This window comes from Phacochoerus africanus, chromosome 5, assembly GCF_016906955.1.
Source record: "Phacochoerus africanus isolate WHEZ1 chromosome 5, ROS_Pafr_v1, whole genome shotgun sequence".
NCBI classification, from domain to species: Eukaryota; Metazoa; Chordata; class Mammalia; order Artiodactyla; family Suidae; genus Phacochoerus; species Phacochoerus africanus.
The window spans coordinates 40,011,265-40,037,604 of NC_062548.1; the positions used below are offsets into that span (position 1 = coordinate 40,011,265).

The 26,340-nt window shown below is 44.4% G+C and overlaps 1 protein-coding gene across 17 annotated transcripts in view; it reads right to left on the reverse strand.

Annotated features, from left to right (window-relative positions):
* Window positions 1-26,340, reverse strand: part of RBFOX1 (RNA binding fox-1 homolog 1) — a 1,607,565-nt gene that overhangs the window by 84,981 nt on the left and 1,496,244 nt on the right. For 16 of the 17 annotated variants that reach the window (XM_047780546.1, XM_047780550.1, XM_047780543.1 and 13 more), the window contains one exon: window positions 9,103-9,183. The exons of the other annotated variant lie outside the window; for it this stretch is intronic. In XM_047780546.1, the coding sequence (XP_047636502.1) occupies window positions 9,103-9,183 (81 nt within the window). The remainder of the gene's footprint in view (window positions 1-9,102; window positions 9,184-26,340) is intronic. 17 annotated transcript variants of the gene reach the window in all.

Here is a 26,340-nt window from a genome sequence, read left to right on the forward strand (position 1 = left end):
TTGGCCTTGTTCTCTGGCTGCGCTCGCACAGGCATCCCAGGGCAACGTAGTTTATTGTTTTAATATCTGTCTGACACAAAGCAAACCATCCTCCAGTGACTCCTTATCTGTCACATGTATTTCTGCGAAAGAAACATCAAGACAAATAAGGTGTTTGGGGGCACACCATGGGATGGGAGTTCCTGCAATCGGCAGCCTTTGGCGGAAGCAGCGAGCCCCTGCACCGACAAAGACGACAGCCCATTCTGCGGGGAGATTCATAACCAAAGTGTGGGGACAGCAGCCGCCTGAGTAGCGGCTCCTTCTCTGCAGATGCATCCCGGTGAACAACTATGGGGGTTCAACTAGTGTTTTTAAAAAATGTTCCTGAAATTGCTAAAAAAAAAAACAAAAAACGACGCAATAGTAACAACAAAATTATCGGGGACTGTGACTGAGCCAAAGTAACCGCACAGATGTTGAGAAAGATGGAGTTTGATTTTTTTCCCCCCAGGAACAGTGCGTGGAGCCTCTGGTATATAAATCTAGAGACTTGTAATGATAGGCTCAGGATTCAGCTAATGTGGGTTCCAGGTTGATCCAATGGAGTGAGGCTGAATTCTTCAATCCCATGAAGCCCAAAATTTCTCATAGGCAAAGGGGGCATAATATTCATGCCTATTTCATTGTTTTCTCATGAGGATTCAGTGAGAATGCTCATGTGCAGGGCTTAGCAGAATGCCTAACGTAGAGCTAGTGCTCAATAAACCTGTATCATTATGATTATATGATTTTTTATGGTGTCAGGGCTGGAACTCTGCCTTACCTTGGGAGCAAAATATAAGCAAGAGACGGCACTGAAAAACCCCATAAGGAGGATAAATCATAATTTAAGGTAATTTTAAAAAATTAAAATGATTATAAAAAAATCTATGACAGGAGTTCCCGTCGTCGTGGCGCAGTGGTTAACGAATCCGACTAGGAACCATGAGGTTGCGGGTTCGGTCCCTGCCCTCGCTCAGTGGGTTAACGATCCGGCGTTGCCGTGAGCTGTGGTGTAGGTTGCAGACGTGGCTCGGATCCTGCGTTGCTGTGGCTCTGGCGTAGGCCGGTGTCTATAGCTCCGATTTGACCCCTAGCCTGGGAACCTCCATATGCCGCGGGAGTGGCCCAAGAAATAGCAAAAAAAAAGACCAAAAAAAAAAAAATCTATGACATACAAGATTCTCAAAATTTAAAGAAAGAACTATGGTGCTGAGCCATATTGACTCTTACAGCAAAAGGAAAATGAATAATATGCATCCTGATTTTACAGAACACGTTGATACTTGGTGGACCATGGAGCTTTTCGATTCAATTTTTAAAGAAAATATTGCTTTCAAATATTATTTATCTTGATTATTGAGCATCTGGGTGCCTCTTTAAATTCTGTCTGAAGCATATGCCTTACTTGCCTTGTCCCAGCACTGATTATTATTCTCTATTCTATTCTATTCTTTTTTAGGGCCACACTCACGGCATATGGAGGTTCCCAGGCTAGGAATCCAATCGGAGCTGTAGCCTCCAACCTACGCCAGAGCCATAGCAATGCCAGATCCGAGCCATGTCTGAAGCCTACACCACAACCCATGGCAATGCCGGATCCTTAACCCACTGAGCGAGGCCAGGGATGGAACCTGCGTCCTCGTGGACACTAGTCAGATGCAGTTTCCGCTGAGCCACGACAGGAACTCCTGATTATTATTTTTTTAAGTGATTCCTCCAGAAAATGTTAGAAAAAGGCTCTCAGGGGCCACCATTAGGGTCTGAGTTACTGGAAAAAAGAGAGAAAGAAGTGTGTGGTTCTTTAAACCAATGTATTGGTAACACAATGACCTGTATGTGTGCCTTCTATTAACTGAACTCCCATCTCCTGACATTTTCTGTATTGGGCAGAGAAAGAGGAAGCCATAAATTAATTTAGGCTGTTCCTTTAATTACAGAAACCAATGGGAATTCTATCAATTACCTAAAAGTAGAACAATGCAGGCCTGATTTATGTGTGTTTCTGCCACTTAAATCATTGGTTTAGGAATTCCACACACTTACTTCCATAAAATCTGCAATCAATACATCAGTTAAAACGGTGCCACTACCATTTGCCCTTGAATTTCAAAAAAGTTAATAAAGGAGGAGACACCTTTGCATTTTGATAACATTTAGGTTCCTGAGCGCTCACCTGTGATATCAAACTTTTTTTTTTAATGTTGTCAGGGGTGAAAATTTTAGGAGGAATTAATAGCCATCTTCCTTTAAGATTTGTCCTCATGTGGATCTAACAGTTCAGCTGTGTCTTCTGTATAACTGTGTGAAAATACAACTAGGTATATGGATAAGCATATGGGACCATCCAGAAATTTCTGCTGGAAAATGCTTTTCTGGCCCTTGATAAATAAACCTGGCACTTGTGGGTCAAGGGACTTGCTATGGACTGAACTGTGTTTCCCCCAGATATGATGAAGCCTTGACCCCTACTGCGATGGTGTTTGGAGATGGGGCCTTTGGGAGGGACTTTGGTTTAGATGAGGTCAGGAGGGTGGGGCCCTGAGCAAAGAATTAGTGTCCTTTTATTTATTTATTTATTTTTGCTTTTTAGGGCCGCACCCGTGGCATATGGAGGTTCCTAGGCTAGGGGTTGAATCAGAGCTACAGCTGCCAGCCTACACCACAGCCACAGCAATGCAGGATCCTTAACCCACTGAGCGAGGCCAGGGATCGAACCTGAAGCCTCATAGATCCTAGTTGGATTCATTTCCATTGTGCCACTATGGAACTCCTGGATTAGTGTCTTTTTAAGAAGAGATGCTTGACAACTTGATCTCTCTGCCACGTGAGACCATAGTGAGAAGACAAAGGAAATGGTTTAGGGTTAGGTTTAGGGTTATGGTTATGGTTAAGGTTAGGGTTTAGGGCCAGGAAGAGGACCCTCATCAGAACCCACCAAGCTGATACCCCGATCTCCAACTTCCAGGCTCCAGAACCTTGAGAAATACATTTCTGTTGCTTAAGTTGCCCAGTTTGTGATCTTTTGTTATGGCAGCATGAGAAGACTACACAGTGCAAAACAAAACTTGCTCTGGACAGGGATTTGGGTCATCTAAGATGAATGTCTAAAGCTGGTAACAAGGGAAAGGACATAGATATTTCCCTCTATGATTAAAAACGTAGGGTGGAATGGAAGCAGACTCAAACAGCTGACACAGGAATTATGTTTGTAACACCTATGGTATTCGTACATATTGTCTCTAATGCATAATTATTTCTCAACGTGAATTAAAAATGAAAGGAGATGGAAGTTCCCATTGTGGCTCAGCATTAACAAGCCCGACTAGCATCCATGAGGATGTGGGTTCAATCCCCAGCCTCGCTCAATGGGTTGGGGCAGCTGGAGTTGCCATGAGATGTCATGTAGGTGGCAGATGCAGCTCAGATCTGGTGTTGCTGTGGCTGTGTCTGTGGCTGTGGCTGGGAGCTGCAGCTCCAATTGGACCCAGCCTGGGAACTTCCATATGCCATGGGTGCGGCCCTACCAAAAAAAAAAAAGAAAAAGAAAGAAAGAAAGGAGTAAAACTCAGAAAAGAAAGGGGCAGATGCAGATGGGAAATTCACAAGAGCTAAGGGACAAAGGACAATGAACCATCCGAAAGATACTCTTCCTCAAGAGGAGAGAGGCAAATGTCACTACAGCAAACTCAAGGCTGTTTTTCACACCCAATTGGGTGGAAAAAAAAAAAAGAGCAAAGTATGCAGGTGCTGGCAATAACGGGGGGTGGGGCTGGCCAACCTGTGCTTGGGAACCTCCGTGTGGAATTTGGACACTGCTGGGTCCGAGTATATGTAAAGACGTTGGCGGCAGCCTCTAGGGAGAGGCTGAAAAGGAAGTAGCTTGAACGAGTGTGGACAGAAATGGGTACATAAACTCTGGACTCCACCAGGGAACAGCACAAAAATATCAAAAAGGCTTAATGGGAGAGAGCCAAAAATGTGTCATTAAGGGAAACAAAAGGCAATTAACACGTGTCCTGTGCACCTAATGTGGGTGTTACTGACTCCCTTCTGTGTAAAAACTGACTGCTCACACCCCCATGCCCTCATCTCTGGGCATATGTCCTTCCTTGCATTATCAGCCACTTACCAGGGAGTCAACAGGGATTACTTTCAAGACCTGCCCTTGGGGATAAATTGGGGGATATTGTTACAGTATCCCTTACAGATGTGTGTGTGTGTGTGTGTGTGTGTGTGTGTGTGTGTATATATGTGTGTATACATATGTTTATTTGCATGCTTCCTTCATTACAGGAAGTCCATGCTATTTGTGTGACTCAAAATCTATTCCTAAAATTGTAAACACAACACAACAAAGCTGGGGACATTTACCTGCTTCTGGAAACTTCTCCTTCATATGGAAATAAGAATCACTGAGAAGAGATCTAGCTGTGCGACGTCAAATTGGAAGTGGACTTTCACATTCATGGAACCCATGATTTACCTCTTGATAAAAACAGAAGTAATATCTTCGGTTGGAAAAAAATATGCTATGTGCATTACCTTCCTATTTCTGCCTGGAGCTGTTTTTGACATAAGCAGCCACTGTATGCAAAGAGTGAGGACAATAATATAGCTGGTGCCCTTCCCCCAACAGAAGGAGCCTCCAGATCCCTGGCCCTAGGATGGGGGCGCGGGGTTGGGGGAGTGCTGAGCAGACCCTCCAGCCCTGCCCCCACTCTCAACAAACCTCTCTGCTGGAGGATTGCATTGTTTGCTACTCAAATCAGACACAATGTTAATTTATTAAAATTATTTGAAAATCAATCAAATAATTTAATTTGTTTAATTTAGTTGGTGAAAACAATGTTTCTAAGGCAAAATGTTTAATAGTATATGTTTTCCATTTGGTCCAAGGTGCTCTGGCCTAAATTGTTCAGTCTTCATGTAGGTTTAATAGACTCTGGATGGGAGTGGTTTATTATTATTATTATTAGGACACATAAGAGGATGCATGATGTCCTGAGGCACAATGGAAACTAGGGTTTCACAGGAGGATAAAGTTTGGAGAAGAGGAGGAAATACTGGACTCAGTGGGGGTGGGGGTGGGGGTGGGGGGTGAGATGATGGGTTAAGCTGTATTGACATTGAGCCCTGAGTGAAAAATCTTTCTTTTAGTGCTTTCATGTCCTGGGTCATATTATGAGGATGATTCACTTAAGGGGGAAAAACCCATTATGCAAAAATGCATCTTAAAATACAGATAATTTCAGTAGGAGTTATTTTCATTACAGACTACTTCAGTGGGGTTCCTTTAAAAACCTTCTCTCCTACTGCATTTCAGGGTGTTATTTACCGATGATTAGCTATTTGGCTAGGCAGAGGGGCAATTTAAGTCGAAAACATCCAAGGCCAGCTAAAGATCCACAGAAAAAAGAGCACAAACTCAGGAAAAGCCCTGGAAGTCAGTAAACACACAGGATGCAATTGACCAAAGTGTAATGTAGACACACCTTTCTCCAGGAGCACGCCTGGTAGATAAATGTGCGAAACACCTGCATTTTCAGGTTGAAAAACTGGTGCGTATCCTAAAAATCTGCTGAGAAGTAAGGGAGCCTCAGCTTTTGGAAAGAAAGCTGGATTCTTAGAGAAAAAGAGGCCACGCCCTTCACACCTCAAAGACCAGGTGCATGGCTCTCAGCCCTGTGTACGTCAGACATGGAGAAAGGAAAAGAATCGCAGATGGCCGTGGATGGGCCCAAGATTGTGTGTAAAGATGAACCTTTACTTTCCAGCTGAATTATTTATAGAAAATAGAGAATGCCTTTGTACTAGAACATAGAGCTTAATCTGAGAGGAAAAAAATATAAAGGAACATTCCAAAGAAGCCAGGTCATTGCAAACAGTCTAGGTCCAAAAGCCACTGAGAACTAAAGCAGAAAGGAAGCCCCAGTGATATGTCTTAGGGTGGGGTGGACTATTTGTACATGCAGCGCTCTTGGCTCACAATGAAAATGATTTGGGGGGGGGGGGGTCCCTGAGTGCCCAGGTGGGGGAGGAGGGGTCGCAGAATGCAATGCCTTTACAAAATACCGTTTAAGCTCATCAATCTGAACACCATCCCTTAAGAAACTGAGAAGTGAAGATCCTTATTGCAAGACACTAGTTTTTGTTTCACTTTGTTATGTAGCAGGATTAGCTCTTTGCTAATGCTTGTTTTCTTTAAAACTACTATGTACCAGGACATTTATTCTCTTTACTAGTTTGGAGAAATTGCTATCAACCTAAGTATCCAACAATACAGTGGGGGGAAGATTAAAATCTAACATCATTAAGCCACCGACTATTGTGAGGCCATTAACATGTTTTCATAAAGTGCACACGACATGATGCTAAGAAAAAATGATAGGATGAAAAATGTGTAGGTGATAGGACTGATGGTGCAATTTCAAGATGAAAGGTGTTAGAAACACATTGTACGGTTTCTATAATTATTAGAAATTTTTACTTTGAAATAGGAAAAAAAATGTCTAATTAGAAGCAGGGACATGATATTGCCATTTTGCATTTTCAATAATAAAACGGACCTTTTACAGCAGAGATCACCACGCTTTTTCTGTCAAAAGCCAGCATGTCAGTATTGGAGGCTTTTGTGGGCCACTGGTTTTTGGTTTTGGTTTCATCCTTTGAAAAATCAAAGAAGCCATTCTTAGCCTACCAGGGGTTACAAAATAGGGCTGTGGGCTGGATTTGGTCCTTGGGCTGTGGTTTGCTGATCTCTGCTTTAGATGAGTTTATTTCCTCTTTGGGCTCTACCTATTTATTTATTTGTTTATTTACTTGCTTTTTAGGGCTGCACCGTGGTATATGGAGGTTCCCACAGCTACAGCCATGCCAGGTCTGAGCCTCGTCATGGCAATGCCGGATCCTTAACCCACTGAGCGAGGCCAGGGATTGAACCTGCAACCTCATGGTTCCTAATTGGACTTGTTTCCGCTGCACCATGACAGGAACTCCTCTACCTATTTTAATATGGAGAATTGGTGACAGGTTTCCAATTTGTGGAAATCTGACATTGGTGACACACACTTTCCCCAAGTCGCTTTAGAATAGCTATACTGACACAAACTAGCCCTTCTGGGGGAGTTAATTTGTTTTGTTCACTTCTGCACAGAAAACTGAAATACAAACACAGAATATGATTGTCGAGACCCACACTGTCCTGTTGGTTGCCATTAACTCCATGTGGCTAGTTTGGAGTAATGCTAATCAAATGAAATTAAAAAACTCAGTGCCGTGGTCCCATGAGCACATGTGCTGATCAGAGCAGATACAGAACACTTCACCCCAGAAAGTTCTAGAAAATAACAGTGTTAGAGAAAAATCCAAATAATGTTCCAGGACTAACCCTATCCTGAGTTTTGAGTCACCCTCTCTCCTACAGAAAATTAAGTGGATAGAGAGGAAAGGGTACAATGGCATGATGATGAGGTTTAGAGTCACACAGAGCCAGAAAAGCAGAGAAAGCCTGAATAATCTCCGCAGGGTCAAAAAAAAAAAACAAAAACAAATCTACCGTGTCCTGCTGTGTGATCCTGGGTGAACCCCTCCATCTCTCTGTGCCCTCCATTTCCTCCGCTGTAAAGCAAAGGTTATAATACCTACCTGGTGCAGACTTTGAGGATTCAACAAGGTTAAGCCTGTGGAAATGTGCAGTCACTTTCTAGTTCTAGGAGATACACGCAAACCATCGACCCAGACCCGAATATGACAATTTTCATAAATTCAGAAAGAATTATTTCTTGCCAGTATGGTTAGATTTTGGTTTCTGTCGAAGAGTGTACTCTGGTTGGGAGAAACAGGTGGGGGTCCCCATGACCCGATGCTGTTAGGGACCCTCAGGTTTCTCATAATCATTATGTGTTTGGCTTCCCTGTGACAGAGTCTAAGCTTTGCCCCCACAACGAAGACTTTGGTTTGTCTCAGGACTGAGATGCTTAGTCTTGGTACATGATGAAGATTCCACTCTGTTTCTCATCCTCCTGATGATCCTGAACCTGCTGCCTCTGCTCCCCACCACCCCACCCCTGCCTTCTTCTCTAGCCGGCTTGCCCCTGGACCCCAGACTCATGTTTGATCACTGATCCCAATCAAGACTATTTGGCAGTTATGGACATTCCACAGGGTGCAGACACCCTGTATGAAATAGATGGTGAGGTCTCAGCTGTACTGGGCAGACCAGCTAGAGAACCATGGTGGAATCAGCCTGAATTTTTATTCTACAACTTGGTCTGGGAATTGGGGTGGGGGTGGGGCATTCCACCTCCAGGCATAGACCTTGATGGATCCAACCCAGGCAGAGAAATCCTTGTGTTTTTTTTTTTTTTTTCCTTCCCAATACTATGATCTATCTCCCATGTTTACTTTCGGTCTCCTCCCCCTAGCAGTGGATGGCTACAACCATATCTAGGCCTTTTTGTTATTATTTTCGTCCAGTTAAATGGGGGAGAACCACGTTTTTCTCTCATTCTCTCCTTCTCAGTGGAATCACCAAGGATAATATAGCCTTGCCAACAGGTTACTGGTCACAGGCTAGCAGTATTTCCCACAGAGAAAATTGTGCTCAAGAGCACCCACTAAGCACCTGTTGCTAGGGGAGGGTGCCACTTGGATGGCTTGCATATTTTATTCAAATTATTTCCACATCAATTTGCATGGCACTAACTTGCAATGGTAATTTGCAAAGTATTTGCATAGTAGTTTGTGATGGAAGGCAGGCAAGGAGCTATGTCCTCCGCCCCACCCACTGCCCCCAACTCAAAGCCCCAGGTCCCATCCATTGCACCCACCCCTGACAAAGGTCTAACAAAGAATGGCTGGGACATCTGGGAAGTGAGGATTCAGGCGTGATGGGCAGAGGGGTTGGATGCTAAGGCAACAGGGAAAACGAAGACATGCTTATGAGAATCAACTTCACCTGGTTGAGAGCCACAAGGGAGGAGGGGTGCAGAGGGAGGGGGAGAGAACTTACATGGCAGGGAAGGTGATGGGATTCAGATTTATGTCACAAAACAAAAAGAGCCACAACAGCGGGCTTACTTGCGGAAGTATATACAAGTGAACTGGGGGCACTGTACATGGAAGATCCCTCCTGGTTCGCCTGGCACAACAGCACCGTGCCTACGAAAGAGAGAGAGATAGATGGTGTCTGGTTTGGGAACAAGCACGCTACCCCTGAGAGATCACGGCAATGCAAACGAGAAAGGCAGAGACGTGAAAGCACAGCCACCCCCCGCTCCCCGGGCGTGGGACAGGGACCCCCTTGGAAGCCCCCTGCTTAGCCAAAGAGGGTCAGAGGGAGCCCACCCGCCCAGCCCACAATGCCCATGTCATTCCTCTTTGCCTGGGGTTTGGGTAGCGGGGTCCTGCTTCAGGTCGGGAATGAAAGCAGCATGGCATACTCAAAAGTGGGCTTTAGAAATATCAGAGAACTTGGAGCTCCTGCTGTGGCACACCAGGATCAGTGGCATCTTGGCAGCGCTGGGAGGAGGGTTTGATCCCTGGCCCGGCACAGTGGGTTAAGGATCAGGTGCTGCTGCAGCTGCGGCCTGGGTGATGACTGCGGCTCAGATCTGATCCCTCGCCTGGGAGCTCCATGTGCCTCGGGGGTGGCCAAAAATGATAAAAAAAAAAAAAATCAGAGAACTAGACATCGGAGCTTGACTCAGATATGACCTAGCTGTGTGATCTTGGTAAGTCACTGTACCTCTCTGTGCCTCAGGATTCCATTTGGAAAATGGGGGTGAATATACCTACCTCCAGGAAGGGTTATAAATCCTACAAGTGGAGATGTGCCCAACCCAGGGGCTGGCACTTCACCATCACTGCATAAAGTACATGCATTGACATGTTTAAAGAAAACTTTTTCTCCTCTCCACCTTCGTTTTTCTGAATCAGTTTTTCAGAGGAAGAAGAGGAGTAAGGAAGGGGAAAAATTAAACACAATGTTGCCATCTCTGGGACCCACCCTGGACCCATGCTGGACTCAGATGAGACCACCTTTGGCTTCTGTGTTTCCTGGTCCTTCCCTAAATCTCTCTGCCTTCCAGCGTGAAGGCTGCTTCTCTAAGCCTGTGGACCATGGCTGCACTGCAGAGATGATGGCTGCCTGACTTAAAGCAAAGGGCTTTGGACTTAACCTTGCAAAATGGAATTTTATAGCTGGGAAGAGCAGTGGAATCCTGCGATGCCTCCTCCATCCACGACATATCATGAACCACCCGCTGCAAGGATGACCAGGGGCAGGAACCTTCGGGGTCTCAATTCTGCTCTCCTGCTGCTGCAAAGCTCAGACTCAAAGACTTTGGAATGAATGAGAGAGACGTGTGAGGAGTTGTAACCCCTGACTGATGATGGACCTGGGTTCCTGTGGTTCCCGTCTCCTTCCCCGGCCAGGCAAGGTCGGCTGCCTTTTTTTGTCCCTGCATTCTCCTGTCGTTCCCCCCAGCTGGGAAGCGATCCCTGGGATGAGCAGCCCTGCCTTCCGTATGCTCACTTGTATCCTTGGAGACTTGACCTGGGGAGGGATTCTGCACACCTCTGCTATATTTCCCAATGTCACAAAAGGTAGTTAAGACATTTAGAATGATGTGGTGGGGTCGGGTGGGGGCATTCACCAAAGACAGAGGGGCTGCCACACCATGGCATTAGGTCATCTGTCCTGAACTACAAAGCCAGGGACAGTTCCACGGGGGGTGGGGGTCTCCATACCCACTGTCATTCAGGTACTGAGCCGAAATAGAGGGGTGTCTTAAAAAGGGCTGGGAAATCTTCCCCCGGTTCTTCCTTCTGTTTCTCTCTAGATTTTGTACTTTACTTCCAGGGAAAATAAAGACTCTTGACGTCCCTAAGCCACCCCACCCTTCCCACATCATGAGGTCAGTCATCTCCATCTGGTCTTTGACAAGGAGAAGTAGCCCCTGGAGAGAAGTTCTGTCCAAAGCAAGGTCCCTCATCTTCCTCTCGATTAACCTGCTACTCCGTGCTGATCACTGGGGACCAGCACCTCTCTTTCCCCTCCTCCCACAAAAGCCTGGATATAAGAGGGAAAGTCACTGCCCCTCTCTGGTAGTAAACATATAAACAGTGTCTGGATGCTCCTGTGTCATGATCAGACTTGGCCAAACTGACAGCAGTTTCTTCATTCTATTTTATTTCAACATCATTTTTCGTAACGTATAAGAGGAGACTTCACGTGGTCTACTTTCTCGTTGGTTGGTTTCCCCAGTTCTGGCAGGAAAGTGGCACAGGATAGGGATTAAGAGCAAACAAATCAAACGCCAGATCATGGATCATGGGCCGTGGGATCCAGAGTCAACTCACAGGAGGCAGGCTGCCTGCGAGAAAGGACACGTCCTAACCTCTCTTCTGATGTAATCAGGAAGTGCACTCTGACTTTGCAGGGGGTTTCTGCAAGCTTATGCTCAGCTTTAGAAATCTTAGCAAGAAACTAATACTTGCATAAGATAGGCAGAGAGCTACCCAATCAGAATCTTCTGGGGAGGAACCCAGGCAGGTGCATCATGAGAAAACTGCCTGGTTAAATCCTCTTTAAGGGCATCGCCTGGTGGGACAGTGGGTTATGGATTTGGTGTGGAGTTGCTGCTGTGGCACAGGTACAATTCCTGGCCCCCAAACTTCCACATGCTGTGGATGTGGCCAAAAAACAAAAACAAAAACAAAACCACTTTATTTTTTTTATTTTTTGTCTTTTTGCCATTTCTAGGGCCGCTTCCGCGGCATGTGTAGGTTCCCAGGCTAGGGTTCCAATCGGAGCTGTAGCCGCCGGCCTACGTCAGAGCCACAGCAACATGGGATCCAAGCTGCGTCTGCAACCTACACCACAGCTCATGGCAACGCCGGATCGTTAACCCACTGAGTGAGGCCAGGAATCGAACCCACAACCTCATGGTTCTTAGTTGGATTCCTTAACCACTGAGCCACAACAGGAACTCCAACAAAACCACTTTAAAAAAGAGATCTGGGAGTTCCCATCATGGCTCAGTGGTTAATCAACCAGACTAGCATCTTTGAGGACACGGATTTGGTCCCTGGCCTCGCTCAGTGGGTTAAGGATCTGGCTTTGCTGTGGCTGTGGTGTAGGCCGGCAGCTATTGCTCCAATTTGACCCCTAGCCTGAAGTTTCTTGGGGTGCCTAGGTTTCCAAAGAAAAATAACTGTAGCAAAAACATATTCAGAAAGGCATTTCAATATTGTGCTGGTTTTAATGGTCAAGGGTCAATTTTTAATACTATGCTCGGTAATTTAGAGAATCCCGGTAGGGTACAGCACAGAGTGTGTCTAGAAAGCTAAGTCCTAAAATCCCATAATGAAGCTTTCCTAATTTTCTTATGCTGTGGATTCTGAGAAACTAGACTGAAATAACTTCTCTGGATGTCCTCTTAGTAGCAATAGAAAAAAAAAAATCTTCATGCAATGATTTTGACCTTTGTAAAACAAAATTCATACCGTCGTGGGTCTTGGTTTTTATTTTACCTAAAAACATCTTCCAATTTAACTTGCAAAGTACTTATTGTATATTCTCTTTGTGCTTTGTGACCTTTTCTTAACAAGAAAGTTCCGAGTTAAAGAAAACCAAGGTGGCAGAGAACACTGTAACCTCTGTGTGTTTTTTGGGTGGTGGTAAGCAATGTGTGTTTTAAAAAGTCATGTAGATAATAGGTACACACAACTGTATGAAGAGTGTTTGCAAGGTCACTCAAGGCACTTTATGATACAGCATCAACGGAGCTTTCTCATAAGTCTCTCTAACCCCCGCCACCCCTCCAACACAGACAGACCACCTAGCTACGAATGCTATGAATTCTCTCTTACCGTGGCAACATCCTGTGTTTCTCAGACCTCTATTTCTTTGCTTATAAAGCTGCTTAGAATTTAAGGATGGCAACTATGTGCAATTTATCCCACTATCTACCCATTCTTTAGCCAGGAGAAGCCATCGATTTCAATTGCATCCTTTCTTATTAGCCTGGAATTCTCAGCATCATTCTTTTTATTTTATTTTAATTTTTTATTTTTATTTTTGTCTTTTTAGGGCCACACCCCGGCACATGGAGGTTCCCAGGCCAGGGGTTGAATCAGAGCTGTAGCGGCTGGCCTACACCAGAGCCACTTGGGATCCGAGCTGCACATCTGCAACCTACACCACAGGTCACAGCGACGCCCACTGAGCGGTGCCAGGGATCGAACCCACGTCCTTGTGAATACCAGTGGGATTCGTTAACCACTGTGCCACAACGGGAACTGCCTCAGCCTCATTCTTAACACCAGTTTCTAGGCAGTTACTACCATTAGATGGGGGTTGATGAATAGGATGAAACCTGTATCCTATTCCTGCTCTTCCTGTTAGGTCAAACCATATGAAATTGACCCTCCGTACTTCAAATAGGGTTGAACATTGCAAATGCATGCATTTCAACTGAATTAAAAAAAAAAGGCTCCCCCCACCCCAACCCTTCTGCCTTGTTATAAAAGTCACCTCCTCAATTCCCAGTCCCCAGGAGTTAATTAATTACTCCCTCTTCAATGCTCCTATCCAACTTAAACAAATCTGCCTAGTAGATCCTTTGATCTACACTGTATTACAACCTTTTATTTACATATTGGTCTCCTTAGCTACGTTGAATCTCCCTGGATCAGAGCCAAATCATACTCATTTTTTTTTTTTATCCTTAGCCCCTAGCAAAATCCCTGACCCTCAGAGGGATTAATGAATATGATTGAATTACAATGTTTTTTAAAAGACCTCTTCATTTCTATTTTCTTTGCTAAGCATCATGCTGTTCCCAAGCAGTCCTCTGTCCCTTGTTTACAGCTGGGGATTTACATGCCTACTGTTCACAGGTACACTGTTTCCTCCTCTTTCCTGGTTCTTTGAAGGTTGACTCATCCAGTTTAAGTGAAAGCTGGGCCACCTGGAACATGGGATGACTCTCCCTGCAGTGGGCGGGGATGGGGCTCCATGGGACAGGTCATCTTGGGATCCTCGGAGCCTTTTCCATAGCCTTCCAAGCTCACTAGCTACCCAGAGGGCCACAGGTATTAGCATCCTCAATTCCAGCAAAATGTTGATCCACAGGGTGGCTCTCAGGCAGTCTGGCATCTCCCTGGGGGAGGATGAGCCAGGGTCTGTGTCTTAGATGGGCGTGGTCCGAGACGGTCCATGGCTTGGGGCAACCCAAGGCCTTCCTTCTCCTCTGAAGGCTCCTTCAGGTCCAGGACCATTCCTGGCCCCTGGAGGGGCAGGGAGAAGTCCAGCCGGGGTGTTTCCTACCACAGACAGGAAGGAGAATGTATCTACAATTTTTACTCTGCTGCCAGTTCAAAGCAACTGGAAGGAGGGTGTGGTCTCACACCTCCGGCCTTTGAACCAGCTGGTTCTTCTCCCAGGAAGCCCTTCCCCTCCCCGCCCCCCCAGAGAATCCCCCTCCCTTCCCAGCAGGCTGTGACTTCTCCTCCTCCTAGAAATGGGGGATCTATTTGCCTGCCAGGTCCAGCTTTCCTCCTCTCCTCCTCTAGGTTGTGTTGCCACGGTCTATTTAACGAGTATCTTCCCCACGGACGCCCTGAGCTCGAAGCGGTTGGGAATCACGTCTTACTCATCATCCTGTTCCCATGGGTCCAGGGGCCTAGGCTGAGAGGTAGGACGCAACAGAGGTGAGAAGCTGTGGGAAGGGATTCTGACAGGTAGCCCTGGTACAGTTTGAAGAAATAAAATTGGACTGTTAAAGGGGAAGGAGAAAAAGAAAGGCTCTTTTGAAATGACAGCCTCTCCACTTTAATAGCAAACAGGCAGAGCTACAAGCTAGCCCAGGGTGAATGCCTAGCCCCTTCCTAAAATTTCTGAATTAAAAAAAAAAGTCAGAGACACGTTCTGAGTTCCTAGCAACTGGGAATGACTGATACACTTCATTACCTCCAAGATGAAGATGGGCTGGGAGATTTGGGGGAAGATGCTGTTATCTGTGTTGAAATGCAAGAGACAAAGACACAAACCAAAAAAAAAACGGTATAAAATATCTAAGAGCCAATGATAATTTAGGAGCACCTGCCACATGAGGGTCTGTGCCTGTCACATGCTCCCTGCCCCTCCATAGACCCTATCAGGTGCTAGTCCAGGGTCACCTGAATATTGAGATCTTTGCTGGAGACCCGCTTTCTTGACGTCACTTGGCCTAGGCTGGGGTCCGGGGCAGCCTGCCCCACAATGTGCCTCAATGGCGTAGTGATTATTTCGATTTAAAGTTACGTAAGGAATCTCACCCTTCGCTCTGCCTCCCTGAAAGCAAGAAATAAATCTTGCACTTGAAAGGTCCCCTCCCAATCACATCTGCATCTGGTGATAAGGGAACTCACTAGAGACAGGGGAGTTCCAGGCAAAGAAACCTTGTATCTTAAACAGATCTTGTATTTTCTTTAATGTACTACCTCAAGCCCTAACTCTGTTTAGATTCCTTTTTTTTTTCCTTTTTGCTTTTTTAGGGCCGCACCCGTGGCATATGGAAGTCTCTAAGCGTCTTATGGGAGCTACAGTTGCACTGGAATCTGGGCTGTGTCTGGAACCTACACCACAGCTCATGGCAACACTGGATCCATAACCCACTGAGCGAGGCCAGGGATCAACATCCTTATGGACACTAGTGGGATTCTTTTCTGCTGCGCTACAATGGGAATTCCTGTTTAGATTCTTTACTGAGCATCCAAAGCCTAAGTTTCTTAGTGCTGACAATTTCTCAACAATTACTCTTTGTCTAAAAGGTAGAAAAGCTGCCTGTTTGACTACTTCTTAGTTCTCATTTCTATGAGACCTCTGTGTACACGCATTAAAATTTGTTTCTTCGGGGAGTTCCCTGGTGGCTCGGCGTATTAATGATCCAGCCTTGTCACTGCTGTGGCACGGGTTCAATCCCTGGCCTGGGAACTTCTGCATGCTGCGGGCACGGCCAAAAACATTTTGGCTCTTTCCTTGTTCATCTGTCTTGTATCAATGTTATTATTAGACCAGCCACAAGAACTCAGGAGGGCTAGAGGGGAAAATTTCCCCTTCCCGACACCTAGTAACTCTGGAAAGAAGGATGAGTTGAGCAGGGTGGGGCGGTGGGGTTGGTGGGAAGTGCTGCAGGTAAATGCTGAGTGAATGCAGAGGACAGTTGCAGAGTTTCAGTCCTATCCCTAGAGCTCAGCTCAGGAGAGACAGGGCTCTGAGTACTGGCATTCATTCATCAGGCATCCAGTGAGATGTACTATGTGTCCACTGTGTGGGTTCTGGGGTGCACCTGCTGAACCCCATCTGCTTTTCACAAGGACAACACTTTTTTTTTTTTTCTAGGGCCGCACCTGTGGCATATGGAGGTTCCCAGGCTAGGGGTCTAATAGGAGCTGCAGCTGCTGGTCTACGCCACAGCCACAGCCATGCCAGATCCACTGAGCGAGGCCAAGGATTGAACCAGTAATCTCACGGTTCCTAGTCGGATTCGTTTCCACTGCGCCATTCCAGGAACTCCCACAAGGACAACAGTTTAAATACTCATACGTTCAGGAACAAAGACACACGCAAGAAAAAGAACAAGGAAATAATTCTGGACATCTAACCCAAGTCTGAGATGTCATGGTTAGTTACTTTGCTTGCTGAGATGAATAAAATTTAAACGTAATTTTGGAACAATTTTTACTAGATGTGACCATGACTCTTGTGACCTTGGGAAAACAGGTATTCCCTCTCTCTGCTATGCATTGCCCTCAGAACCGGAAATGCTCCGGAAGAACAGGAATCCCTACCAGAAATAATATTTTGATTTCATATAAAGAAAGAAATTTTATTTAATATTGACCAGAGTGTTGATACGACATTGGTCTCTCCCTAATAAGAAGGGTCAGACAGTACTAGTTCTTTCTTAATAGACTGGAACAAAAGGAGGTACAGAACAGGGATGTCATTTGTGAAAAGTCTTATCATCAATCAGAGGCAAATTCCAGAGAAGAAACCAGCTGTCTGGGTGAGCAGCTCTCTCAATGGCGCCTTCCTGCTTCCATGGCCACTGAATGATTTTTAAAGCTTTTCATTTAAGATTTTTTTTTTTTTTTTTTGCTTTTTAGGGTCGCACACACGGCATATGGAGGTTCCCAGGCTAGGGGTTGAACCAGAGCTGTAGCTGCCAGCCTATAGCACAGCCACAGCAATGCCGGATCCAAGCTGTGTCTGTGACCTACACCAGAGCCACAGCAACACCAGATCCTTAACCCACTGAGCGAGGCCAGGGATGGAACCTGAAACCTCACGGTTCCCAGTCGGATTTGTTTCCACTGAGCCACGACGGGAACTCCTAAAGCTTTTTATTTAAAAAAAAAATGTTTTTAATGTCCACACCTGTGATATATGGACGTTCTCAGGCCAGGGATTGAATCTGAGCTGTTGCTGTGACCTATGCCACAGCTGTGGCAATGACAGATCCTTTAACCTACTGCACTGGGCACCTCCACAGTGACCAGAGCCACTGCAGTTGGATTTTTTAACTCACTGCGTCATTGCGGGAACTCCTATTTTTAATTAGAATTAAAGTAGGAAAATGCTGGTTATGATTGAAAGAATAAACTGTGAGCTGGGAAGAAGGGAAGACCTCCCTGAAACAAACTCATGGACTTCTTTCCTGTAGGAGCAGTGATGGGTTGGCCATCACTCAAGAACCCTTCTGGTGCTTCTGGTTCTCGTAAGCACCTGCATCACTGGAATCCCTTGGCAGGAAGGAGCCATTGAGAGAGCTGCTCACCCAGATAGCTGGTTCTGGTCAAACAGAACGCTGGACCCCAGTCCCGGGCTTCTGAGTCCACAGGTCAGGGGTGGAGCCTGGGAACTTGCATGTTTAACAAGTTCTCATGTTGTTTGGGGACCACACTTTTGGGAGCACTGGAGACACGCCAGCCCCCCAAACCTCAATGCCCTGAACTCTTCTCTCCCTTAAATCAGAAGTTTTCAAAGCCTCCAGTGTTTAAGGACCAGGTGGAGAGAATTAGGAAATGATCCACCTACTCAGGCCCCAGCCCAAAAGAATGACTCAGCGGGTTGGAAATTTGCATTTCCATCAGGAACCCTGCAGATGGGCTGGGAGTAAACCAGGCCTTAGGTCATCTCCATGTATTTAGAAGAAAAATGAAAAGGGCTCAATATATCTCATCGGAATACTTCCGTGGGCAAAGAGGTAGAATTTCTTTACTTCTTATCTTTACCCTTTTGTACATTAGCCAGTTTTGCCTTTGCTTTGGAGCCTTTCAAACAACAGCCCCCCCTCAAAAAAAGAGTTCCTCCCTTCTAGTCTGGGCTTCTCTGTCAAAGTCTCCGGAGGCAGGCTGGGGAAGGAGGCACGCAAAAGACCAACGGCAAAATGCTAGAGAGGCCATCCTTGGCTTCCCACCCAGAGGAAGACAGATGTACTCCTGCTAGGGGCTGAGTGGTGTCCCTTCAAACATTATACATTGAAGTCCTCACATCCAGGACCTCAGGATGTAATTGGGTTTGGAGAAAGCATCTTTAAAGCGGTGATTAAGCTGAAATTAGGGGAGAACCTAATTCCTATGACTCATGCCCTCAGAAGCAGAATAAATCAGGACACAGACACAGAGCGAGGACCATGTAAAGGCACAGGAGAAGGGCTTCTTCGACTCAAGGAGAAAGATCTCAGAAGAAATCAGGCCTGCCAACACCTTAATCAGACAGCCTCCAGAAGTGGGAGAAAATAAACTTCTGCGGTTGAAAACAACCATTTGCGACACTCTGGTGGGAGGGCCCTGGGAGACCAAAACACCCACCTACCTCATCATGACCCCTGCCTTGAAGATCAATGAGGCGTTATCGCGAGGGTCCCAATGAAGCCTTCTATGAGCAACACACTTCTGTTCTACCTAGAGGCCTGGGAGGTTGCCATGTGGTCCCTGCTGATGGAGGTTACTGCTTCCAATTGACACATTTCTCCAAAGCCCTGATGGGCTGTGGACGATTTTGGCTTTTACAGTTACGCATTTTTGAACATAGACTAGCATTAAGCTAATCCATGTAAGAATATTTTCACAGCTAATACCTAAAGCTTTTCTATATGCCTGAAAGATGAGCCTCTCTGAAGGGTTATGGTAACGTTCTAAGTACAGAGGTATTTTCATTTAGGCACAGAGGCTGCAGAAAATGTTGCATGTATATTTAATTCTTATAAAGCAAATCGTGTTTTAATTGTGCCAGGGGATTTCCATATTTAAAGGAGCCCTGGAGTGAATCTGTCTATAGTGTAAATAATCCCTCATTCCAATTTATTTATAAGTTTTGATTTTCCTATTTAGAAAGAATCACATCATTTTTTTTCTTTCCACATAATTGCAGAATAAAAGTTGCAAGGAGAGCACATCAGATCTCTGTAAAACTTTCTCCCTGATTCTTTGTTGTTTAAAAAATATGATTCACTTGCCCATTATTTTACTCTATTGCCTCCCAAATTTAGGCTAATAGAGGCTTTTAAGAAAATATTTGAGAGTTCCTATTGTGGCTCAGTGGAAATGAACCTGACTAGTATCCATAAGGACATGGGTTTGATCCCTGGCCCCCCTAAGTGGGTTAAGGATCTGGCATTGCTGTGATCTGTGGTGTAGGCCACAGATGGGGCTCGGATCTCAAGTTGCTGTGGCTGTGGCATAGGCTGGTGGCTATAGCTCCAGTTTGACCCCTAGCCTGTGTTCTTTCCATATGCCACAGGTATGGCCCAAAAAAGAAAAAAAAGGAAAAGAAAATATTTGATGACTCATTATGATAATAAACATATAAGATCCTCAAAAGTTACAGTAACAATCTCCAAAATTACTTACTGAAGACTTGCTAAGTGCCAGGCAAGTGTTTAGTTTAATTTGGATTATCCTCTACTTATAATCCTATAAAATAGGTCAATGACACCCATCTAATGGATGAGGATATTGAGACAGAGACAGTTTCAGGATTTTGCCCAAAGTCACACAGAAAGAACTACTGTGGTGCTGAATGCAAAATAAAACAACTAGATTCCTAGACCCACGAATTTGTGGCTAATGTTCCCAATCAGCTGCAGGCAAACTATAGTCTCTTTTGGACACAACAGGCATACTACCTTCTTCATACAGCTACGAGTGAAGAAAAATTAATTTTTTTTTTTATGGTTGAGAAAGAAAATCCACATAAGAGTAATATTTGGTGACAAGTGAAAGTTATATAAAATTCCAATTTCAGTACCTATCAATAAAGTTTTATAGAAACACAGCCACACTCATTCACTTGCATATTCTTTATGGCTGCTCTATGCTACAAGGACAGAGCTAAGTACCTGCAACAGAGAATGTATGGCCTGTAAAGACAAAAATATTTGCTGTCTGGACCTTTACAGAACAACGTTGGGGGGTCCTGTTCCAATGTTTACTTCCTATTTGGAACAATACTACTAATAATTGTCTCTCAGAGACAGCATTATCCCCTCCCCAGGAAGCTATTACTAAAAATTTCAGAAGGTATCATTTTATCAGTACTCACAAAAAATTTAATTTTATTTCAGTTTTTCTAAAAATGAACATCTAAAGTTATGTTTTTTAATACTTGCCCAAAGTTTATTTTACATTACTTGATGGTCAAGACCATGGCATAAGGAGAAATATGGTCCCATAAGGTATTTGTGGGAGAATAGCAATTCAACTACAACAAAACCAATGAAAATAATTTTTACTTCCAAAGGCATTTGGCCTTCTCAGTTTGAGTGTTAATATATAGATAAGGACCGTTCTAGAGCTTTGCTTCTCAAATGCTAATATGCACTGAATCGATGTGGGGGTGCAGGGGGAGGGGAGACCAGTTTAAAGTGCAGATTCTTATCTAGTAGGTATGGGGTGTGGCCTGAGAGTTTTCTGTGTTTTAATACGCTCCCAGGAGATTCTTGGGCTGCTAACAACAGGAAAATGTTTATGTAGAGACTAAATCAACAATCTCAAGTACAGCTGACATTAATCAGACTGACCATTAAGATGCCCCTTGGAGTTCCCATTGTGGCTCAGTGGTTAACGAATCTGACTAGGAACCATGAAGTTGCAGGTTTGATCCCTGGCCTTGCTCAGTGCGCTAAGGATCCAGTGTTGCTGTGAGCTGTGGTGTAGGTTGCAGACGCGGCTCAGATCCCGTGTTGCTGTGGCTCTGGCATAGGCCGGCAACTGTAGCTCCAATTCAACCCCTAGCCCGGGAACTTCCATATGCCGTGGGAATAGCCCAAGAAATGGCAAAAAAAAAAAAAGATGCCCCTGAGTTTCTGGTCCCACACCACGTCTGTTCTACAAGCACTATGACTTTTTCTTATTAAATCTACAAGGGAACTAAATATGAGAAGGGAAAAAAAGAGATGCAATTGAAATCTGAGCCAGTTTGCATGACTCCAAAGCTCAGACTCTCTTCTGAGCTTCTCAATGGTGATACGTGGTCCTGCGTTGATTAAACAGCCTCTCCAACTTTGAAATGATAAATATTCACCAACCCCATTTCAGCAAAACCATGTCGAAAGATTCTGCAGTCATCTTCTAGCTAAAGATACCTGATTCTTCCAGGCTAAGCACGTTAGCGAGACGCTCCTGATCATCTTAAAGAATCTGTAATAGAGTTTTAAGTCCAACCAAGGAAGCCTCTGGGCAGGATGCATCCTCTGCAGATAAGAAAATCGCACTTGCAAAGTAGAAATAAGACACAGAGGAAGAAAACACAGAGAGGAGAAATAATGAACCCTTAAGCTCTTACAATGCAGCTGGAAAAACATGGGCTGTACAACCTTTTAGACGTAGTCTAGCCTCACTGACTAGAAGTTTCTTTGACCTTGCCTTTGAACATCCTGGAGATTCCGTTTTCACATCTGCAAAGTAGGGACAGGACAACCTACGTCATCAAGTAGTGTTTTAAGGATTAGAATTCTTACATGAAAGGGTCTGGCAAAAAGTAGATAATAAGTAATTAATAATAAAAGCAGATAATAAGTAATAATAATAACAGAAATTGTAATTACTATTATTTTGAATCTCAAACTATGGCCCTTTGGGGCTTTGTTCTCTTGGTTTTTTTCTTTTTAAGCCCGCAACTGTGGTATATGGACGTTCCCAGGCTAGGGGCTGAACTGGATCTGGACCTGCCAGCCTACGCCACAGCCTGTGGCAATGCCAGATCCTTAACCCACTGAGTGAGGCCAGGGATCAAACCTGTGTCCTCATGGATACTAGCCAGGTTCTTAACCTGCAGAGCTACAACAGGTACTCTTCTTTTTTTACTTTTATTTTTTGTAAAAATGGAGTAGCAAATTGATAACTACTGCAGCGCTTTGATTGGCCACAAACATAATGAATAGAATTAATAGAAAGCATCTTAAGATTGAGAACATTTACATTTGGGAGGTTTAAAGTTACAAGGCAGATGTTTGGCTTCTCTTGAAGAAACAGGAGATGGGGCCACATGGGTTCAGGCTGGTATCCCTGCCTGGCAGGACTAGCCAGAGTGATGGGGAGAAAACATTCCTGCTATAATGGAGACATGTCGCCTCCAGTTTGCACACTTCACTCACGTATATGACAGTCTGCTTCTAAAGATATTTCAGGGTGCGATCTCTGCTCAGGAGGAAAAAACAACGAATTAGAAATTGTGCTTTGGCTGAAGCCAGTGGCGTTTACAAGACTCCACCAAGAAGCCAGACGGTCTTCCTCCCTCCCCGTCTCTCACCTTCCAGGTGCAAGAGCCTTCTAGAAAGCCCTCCCTAGTGGCCCTCTCTTGTAGTTCACTTACTGCTACGGAACTGGCTTTTAGGAGGAAATAGAGCGTATTTGTGGGATGGCTGTAGAGATTCACCTTGTTTCCTTCTTACCCCAGATTTAAAATCCTGACCTCACTCTTTTGGTGGGAGCAGAAAATACTACATTTACTTCAACTTTGAATCTCTCAAAGAGTAATCAGATACATTTGTTTAAATGGGCCTCCTACACTATAAACACACACACACACACACACACACCGCACCTAGGGGCTGAAACCACAAGCCTATTTCACCTTGTGAAAATTGTTTTCAAATGTGACAGAGAACGAATACAGAGGGTTTCAGTCTTTATAATACCACACATATATCAAACACATACTAGAAACATACAAATAGATTCATATTTTTTTCCAGAGGGATTACCAATGATTTGGGGTGTTTGTGTTTTCAAAAATGACACTGGGTTTAATACAACGATGAGTGCACTTCGATTAACCTTTGTATCAGATTTCAATGTATAACCCATTAACTAATTTAATCTCTCAAAAAAATAACAGCCGTTGGCATTATTCTTTGACTAATCCTTGTTGAGTTTCCATAATGGTATCCAGTTTAATGAAAAACTCATTAGCATGTAGCACGCGGCATAATTAATTCTGGCTGATTCTTTTGGTGTAAATAGCTAATGTAGATGCTGGATTCCATTTTCCACTGGCTTTATTAATTTTTCATAAACCAATATTTTGACTGTAATGGGTTGTAACAGTCCCATAGAAGTTCTGGAAATGCATTAACTGTCATCAGTGTAGTTAGTCTAAGTAGGGTTTTGCCATTTGTATGTTGGTTCTCCAACTCTACATTTTTAAAAGTGAAGGAGACAGTTTCATTTTATTCTTGGAGAATGAGTTTCTGCATATAATTAACATAGACTGTATTAAACAATATTTGGCCAATTTGTCTCTATTTACACAACAACATAATGGGTTGGGCTAATAACCGTGTACCATAAATTTTGAAAAGAACGCTGAAAGTGGGAAGCACATCTTCACAATGAAATGGTCTATGATAGAAGGGCAATTCTCCAGTTAAAACATCAAGAAAAAAATGAATCTTGTTCATCTTTAAAATGTCCGGTAATTTGCTTTCCTACAAAAAGATGTGGACAAAGCCAGAAGACATGTTTTTATAATAGCTCTGGTTGGCCAGGCACCATTGGGTAACCCTGGAGTCTGGCAAGAACCCAGTCTCTGGGATGGTAACCAGTTGCGGATGTGGGTTTACACCTCTCAGTCTTTTAGAGCTTAACCCACATGCTTTCCTCACAATAAGGCTCCTATTTGTTTGGAGTGTCGATTTGGGTGCTAACTTATCACTATGTGTTCTTGTATGTCTTTTTGAAAAATTATTATTATAATCATTTTACTTTTAGGGACTTACCTGGGCCTATGGACATTGAATCAGAGCTGCAGCTGCTGGCCTACACCACAGTCACACCAGATCTGAGCCACGTCTGTGACCTAGGCCACAGTTATGGGCAACGCTGGATCCCTAACCCACTAGCAAGGCCAGGGATCAAACCCGCATCTTTGTGGACACTGTGTTAGGTTCTTAACCCACCGAGCCACAGTGGGAACTCTTACTATTTTTTCATCAGAGCTTTCAACGGTTGCCAACCACGTGACAGATAAATTCCAGAATCTAGATTCCTTTTTATGGTATTATTAGGCTTTTTGCAACTTTTCACTAGAAGGTTCTCTCTGATCTCAACAGATGAATATTTCCCAGTCTTTGGAGAAACCTGATTTTGCCTCAGAAATTCCTATCTCAGATGAACATCAAGTCCTTATATTTATGTATGTATGTATGTATGTATTTATTACCTCAATGGATTTTGAAGATAAAGATTGAGAAACTCCTTTGGACTCGACCAAACTCCACCTTGGTCACCCCTGCAAGAATCTCTCTGCCTTCTTTCCTGGCAAACACTGACTTATCCTTACTTAGGCCTAATTTATGAGCTCACTTTTAATGCAGAGAGAGTTCTTTTCCAGTGCTCCAGGAGGTATTACCGTTTATTATATCCTGAGTTTATCTGTCTGCATCCTTCACTGCCCTGCCAAATTCTGGAGGGAATGGCTGCTACCTCAGTACGCCAGCAGCTACCACACAGGCACTGGCACTCCCAGGCCCTCCATGCTGTACGTGAGCTAAAGGATGAATTAATGGAAGCCAGTGGTATATGTGAATTTATACACAGCCTCTCCCTATGGCCCTTTCTTACTGGGCATCATGCAACTGAGTAACAGCCAGCTAACTTGATGTGTTCATAAAGTAGTATGTCGATTATGTCAATGGCTATCAAAGGGCAATGCTCAAAGCAAAACAAAACAACCCTAAAACCAAAAAAATAAAACCTCTCCCGAGGGCATAAGCTTTGTAATTATTAAAGCTGCAATCTCTAGCCAGGGTCAGCAAAGCAGGGCCAAAGGTTTCACCTTTTTCCATAGTTGGGGAGCAGGGAAATGTGGAAGACTATTTCATGTCACATGAAAATTACATGAGATTTAAACATCTGTGTTTCTAAATAAAGTTTTATTGACACCCAGCCATGTCCATTCCTTTAGGTATTCTCCATGGCTACTTCTGCACTACGAGGGCAGAGCTGACTGGTTGTGGCAGAGACTAAATGGCTCATTAAGCTGAAGCTATTGACTAACTGATCCTTTACTGAAAAAGCTCGCAGACTCCTGCTCCAAGTGACAAAGCCGTACTTTCTTTCCTCCTTCATAACGAAATTCAGGGTCACCTTTTCTCCCAGAATCTGCAAATGCAGTAGCACGTCTTATCTTCTATCACCGTCCTCATCCTCCCCAGGGCCACCACCACTGTGATATGTTCTGATCTTGCCGTCTCCACTCTCTTTTAGTTATTTACTTGTTCATTTATACACCCATGGCATGCAGAAGTTCCCGGGCCAGGGATCGAAGCTGCGCCACAGCAGTGATAAGACCTGATTTTTAACCCACTGAGCCCAGGGAACACTGCCATTTTCTTTATTTTATTTTTTAATTATTTCCCCAACAAAATTTTTTTTCTTCTGTACAGCATAGTCACCCAGTTACACATATATGTACACATTCTATTTTCTCCCATTATCAGGCTCCATAAGTGACTAGACACAGTTCCCAGTGCTACACAGCAGGATGCTTATCCATTCCAAAGGCAATAGTTTGCATCCATTAACCCCAAGCTCCCAATCCACCCCACTTGCTCTTTTCTTTTCTTTTTTCCTCCCTCCATCCCCTCCTTCCCTTCCTTCGTCCGTCTGTCCATCCTTCCTTCCTTCCCTCTTCCTTTCTTTCTTTCTTTCTTTCCTTCTTTTTTTCTTTCTTTCTCTTTTCTCTCTCTCTCTCTCTCTCTCTCTCTCTCTCTCTCTCTCTCTCTCTCTCTCTCTCCCTCCCTCCCTCCCTCCCTCCCTCCCTCC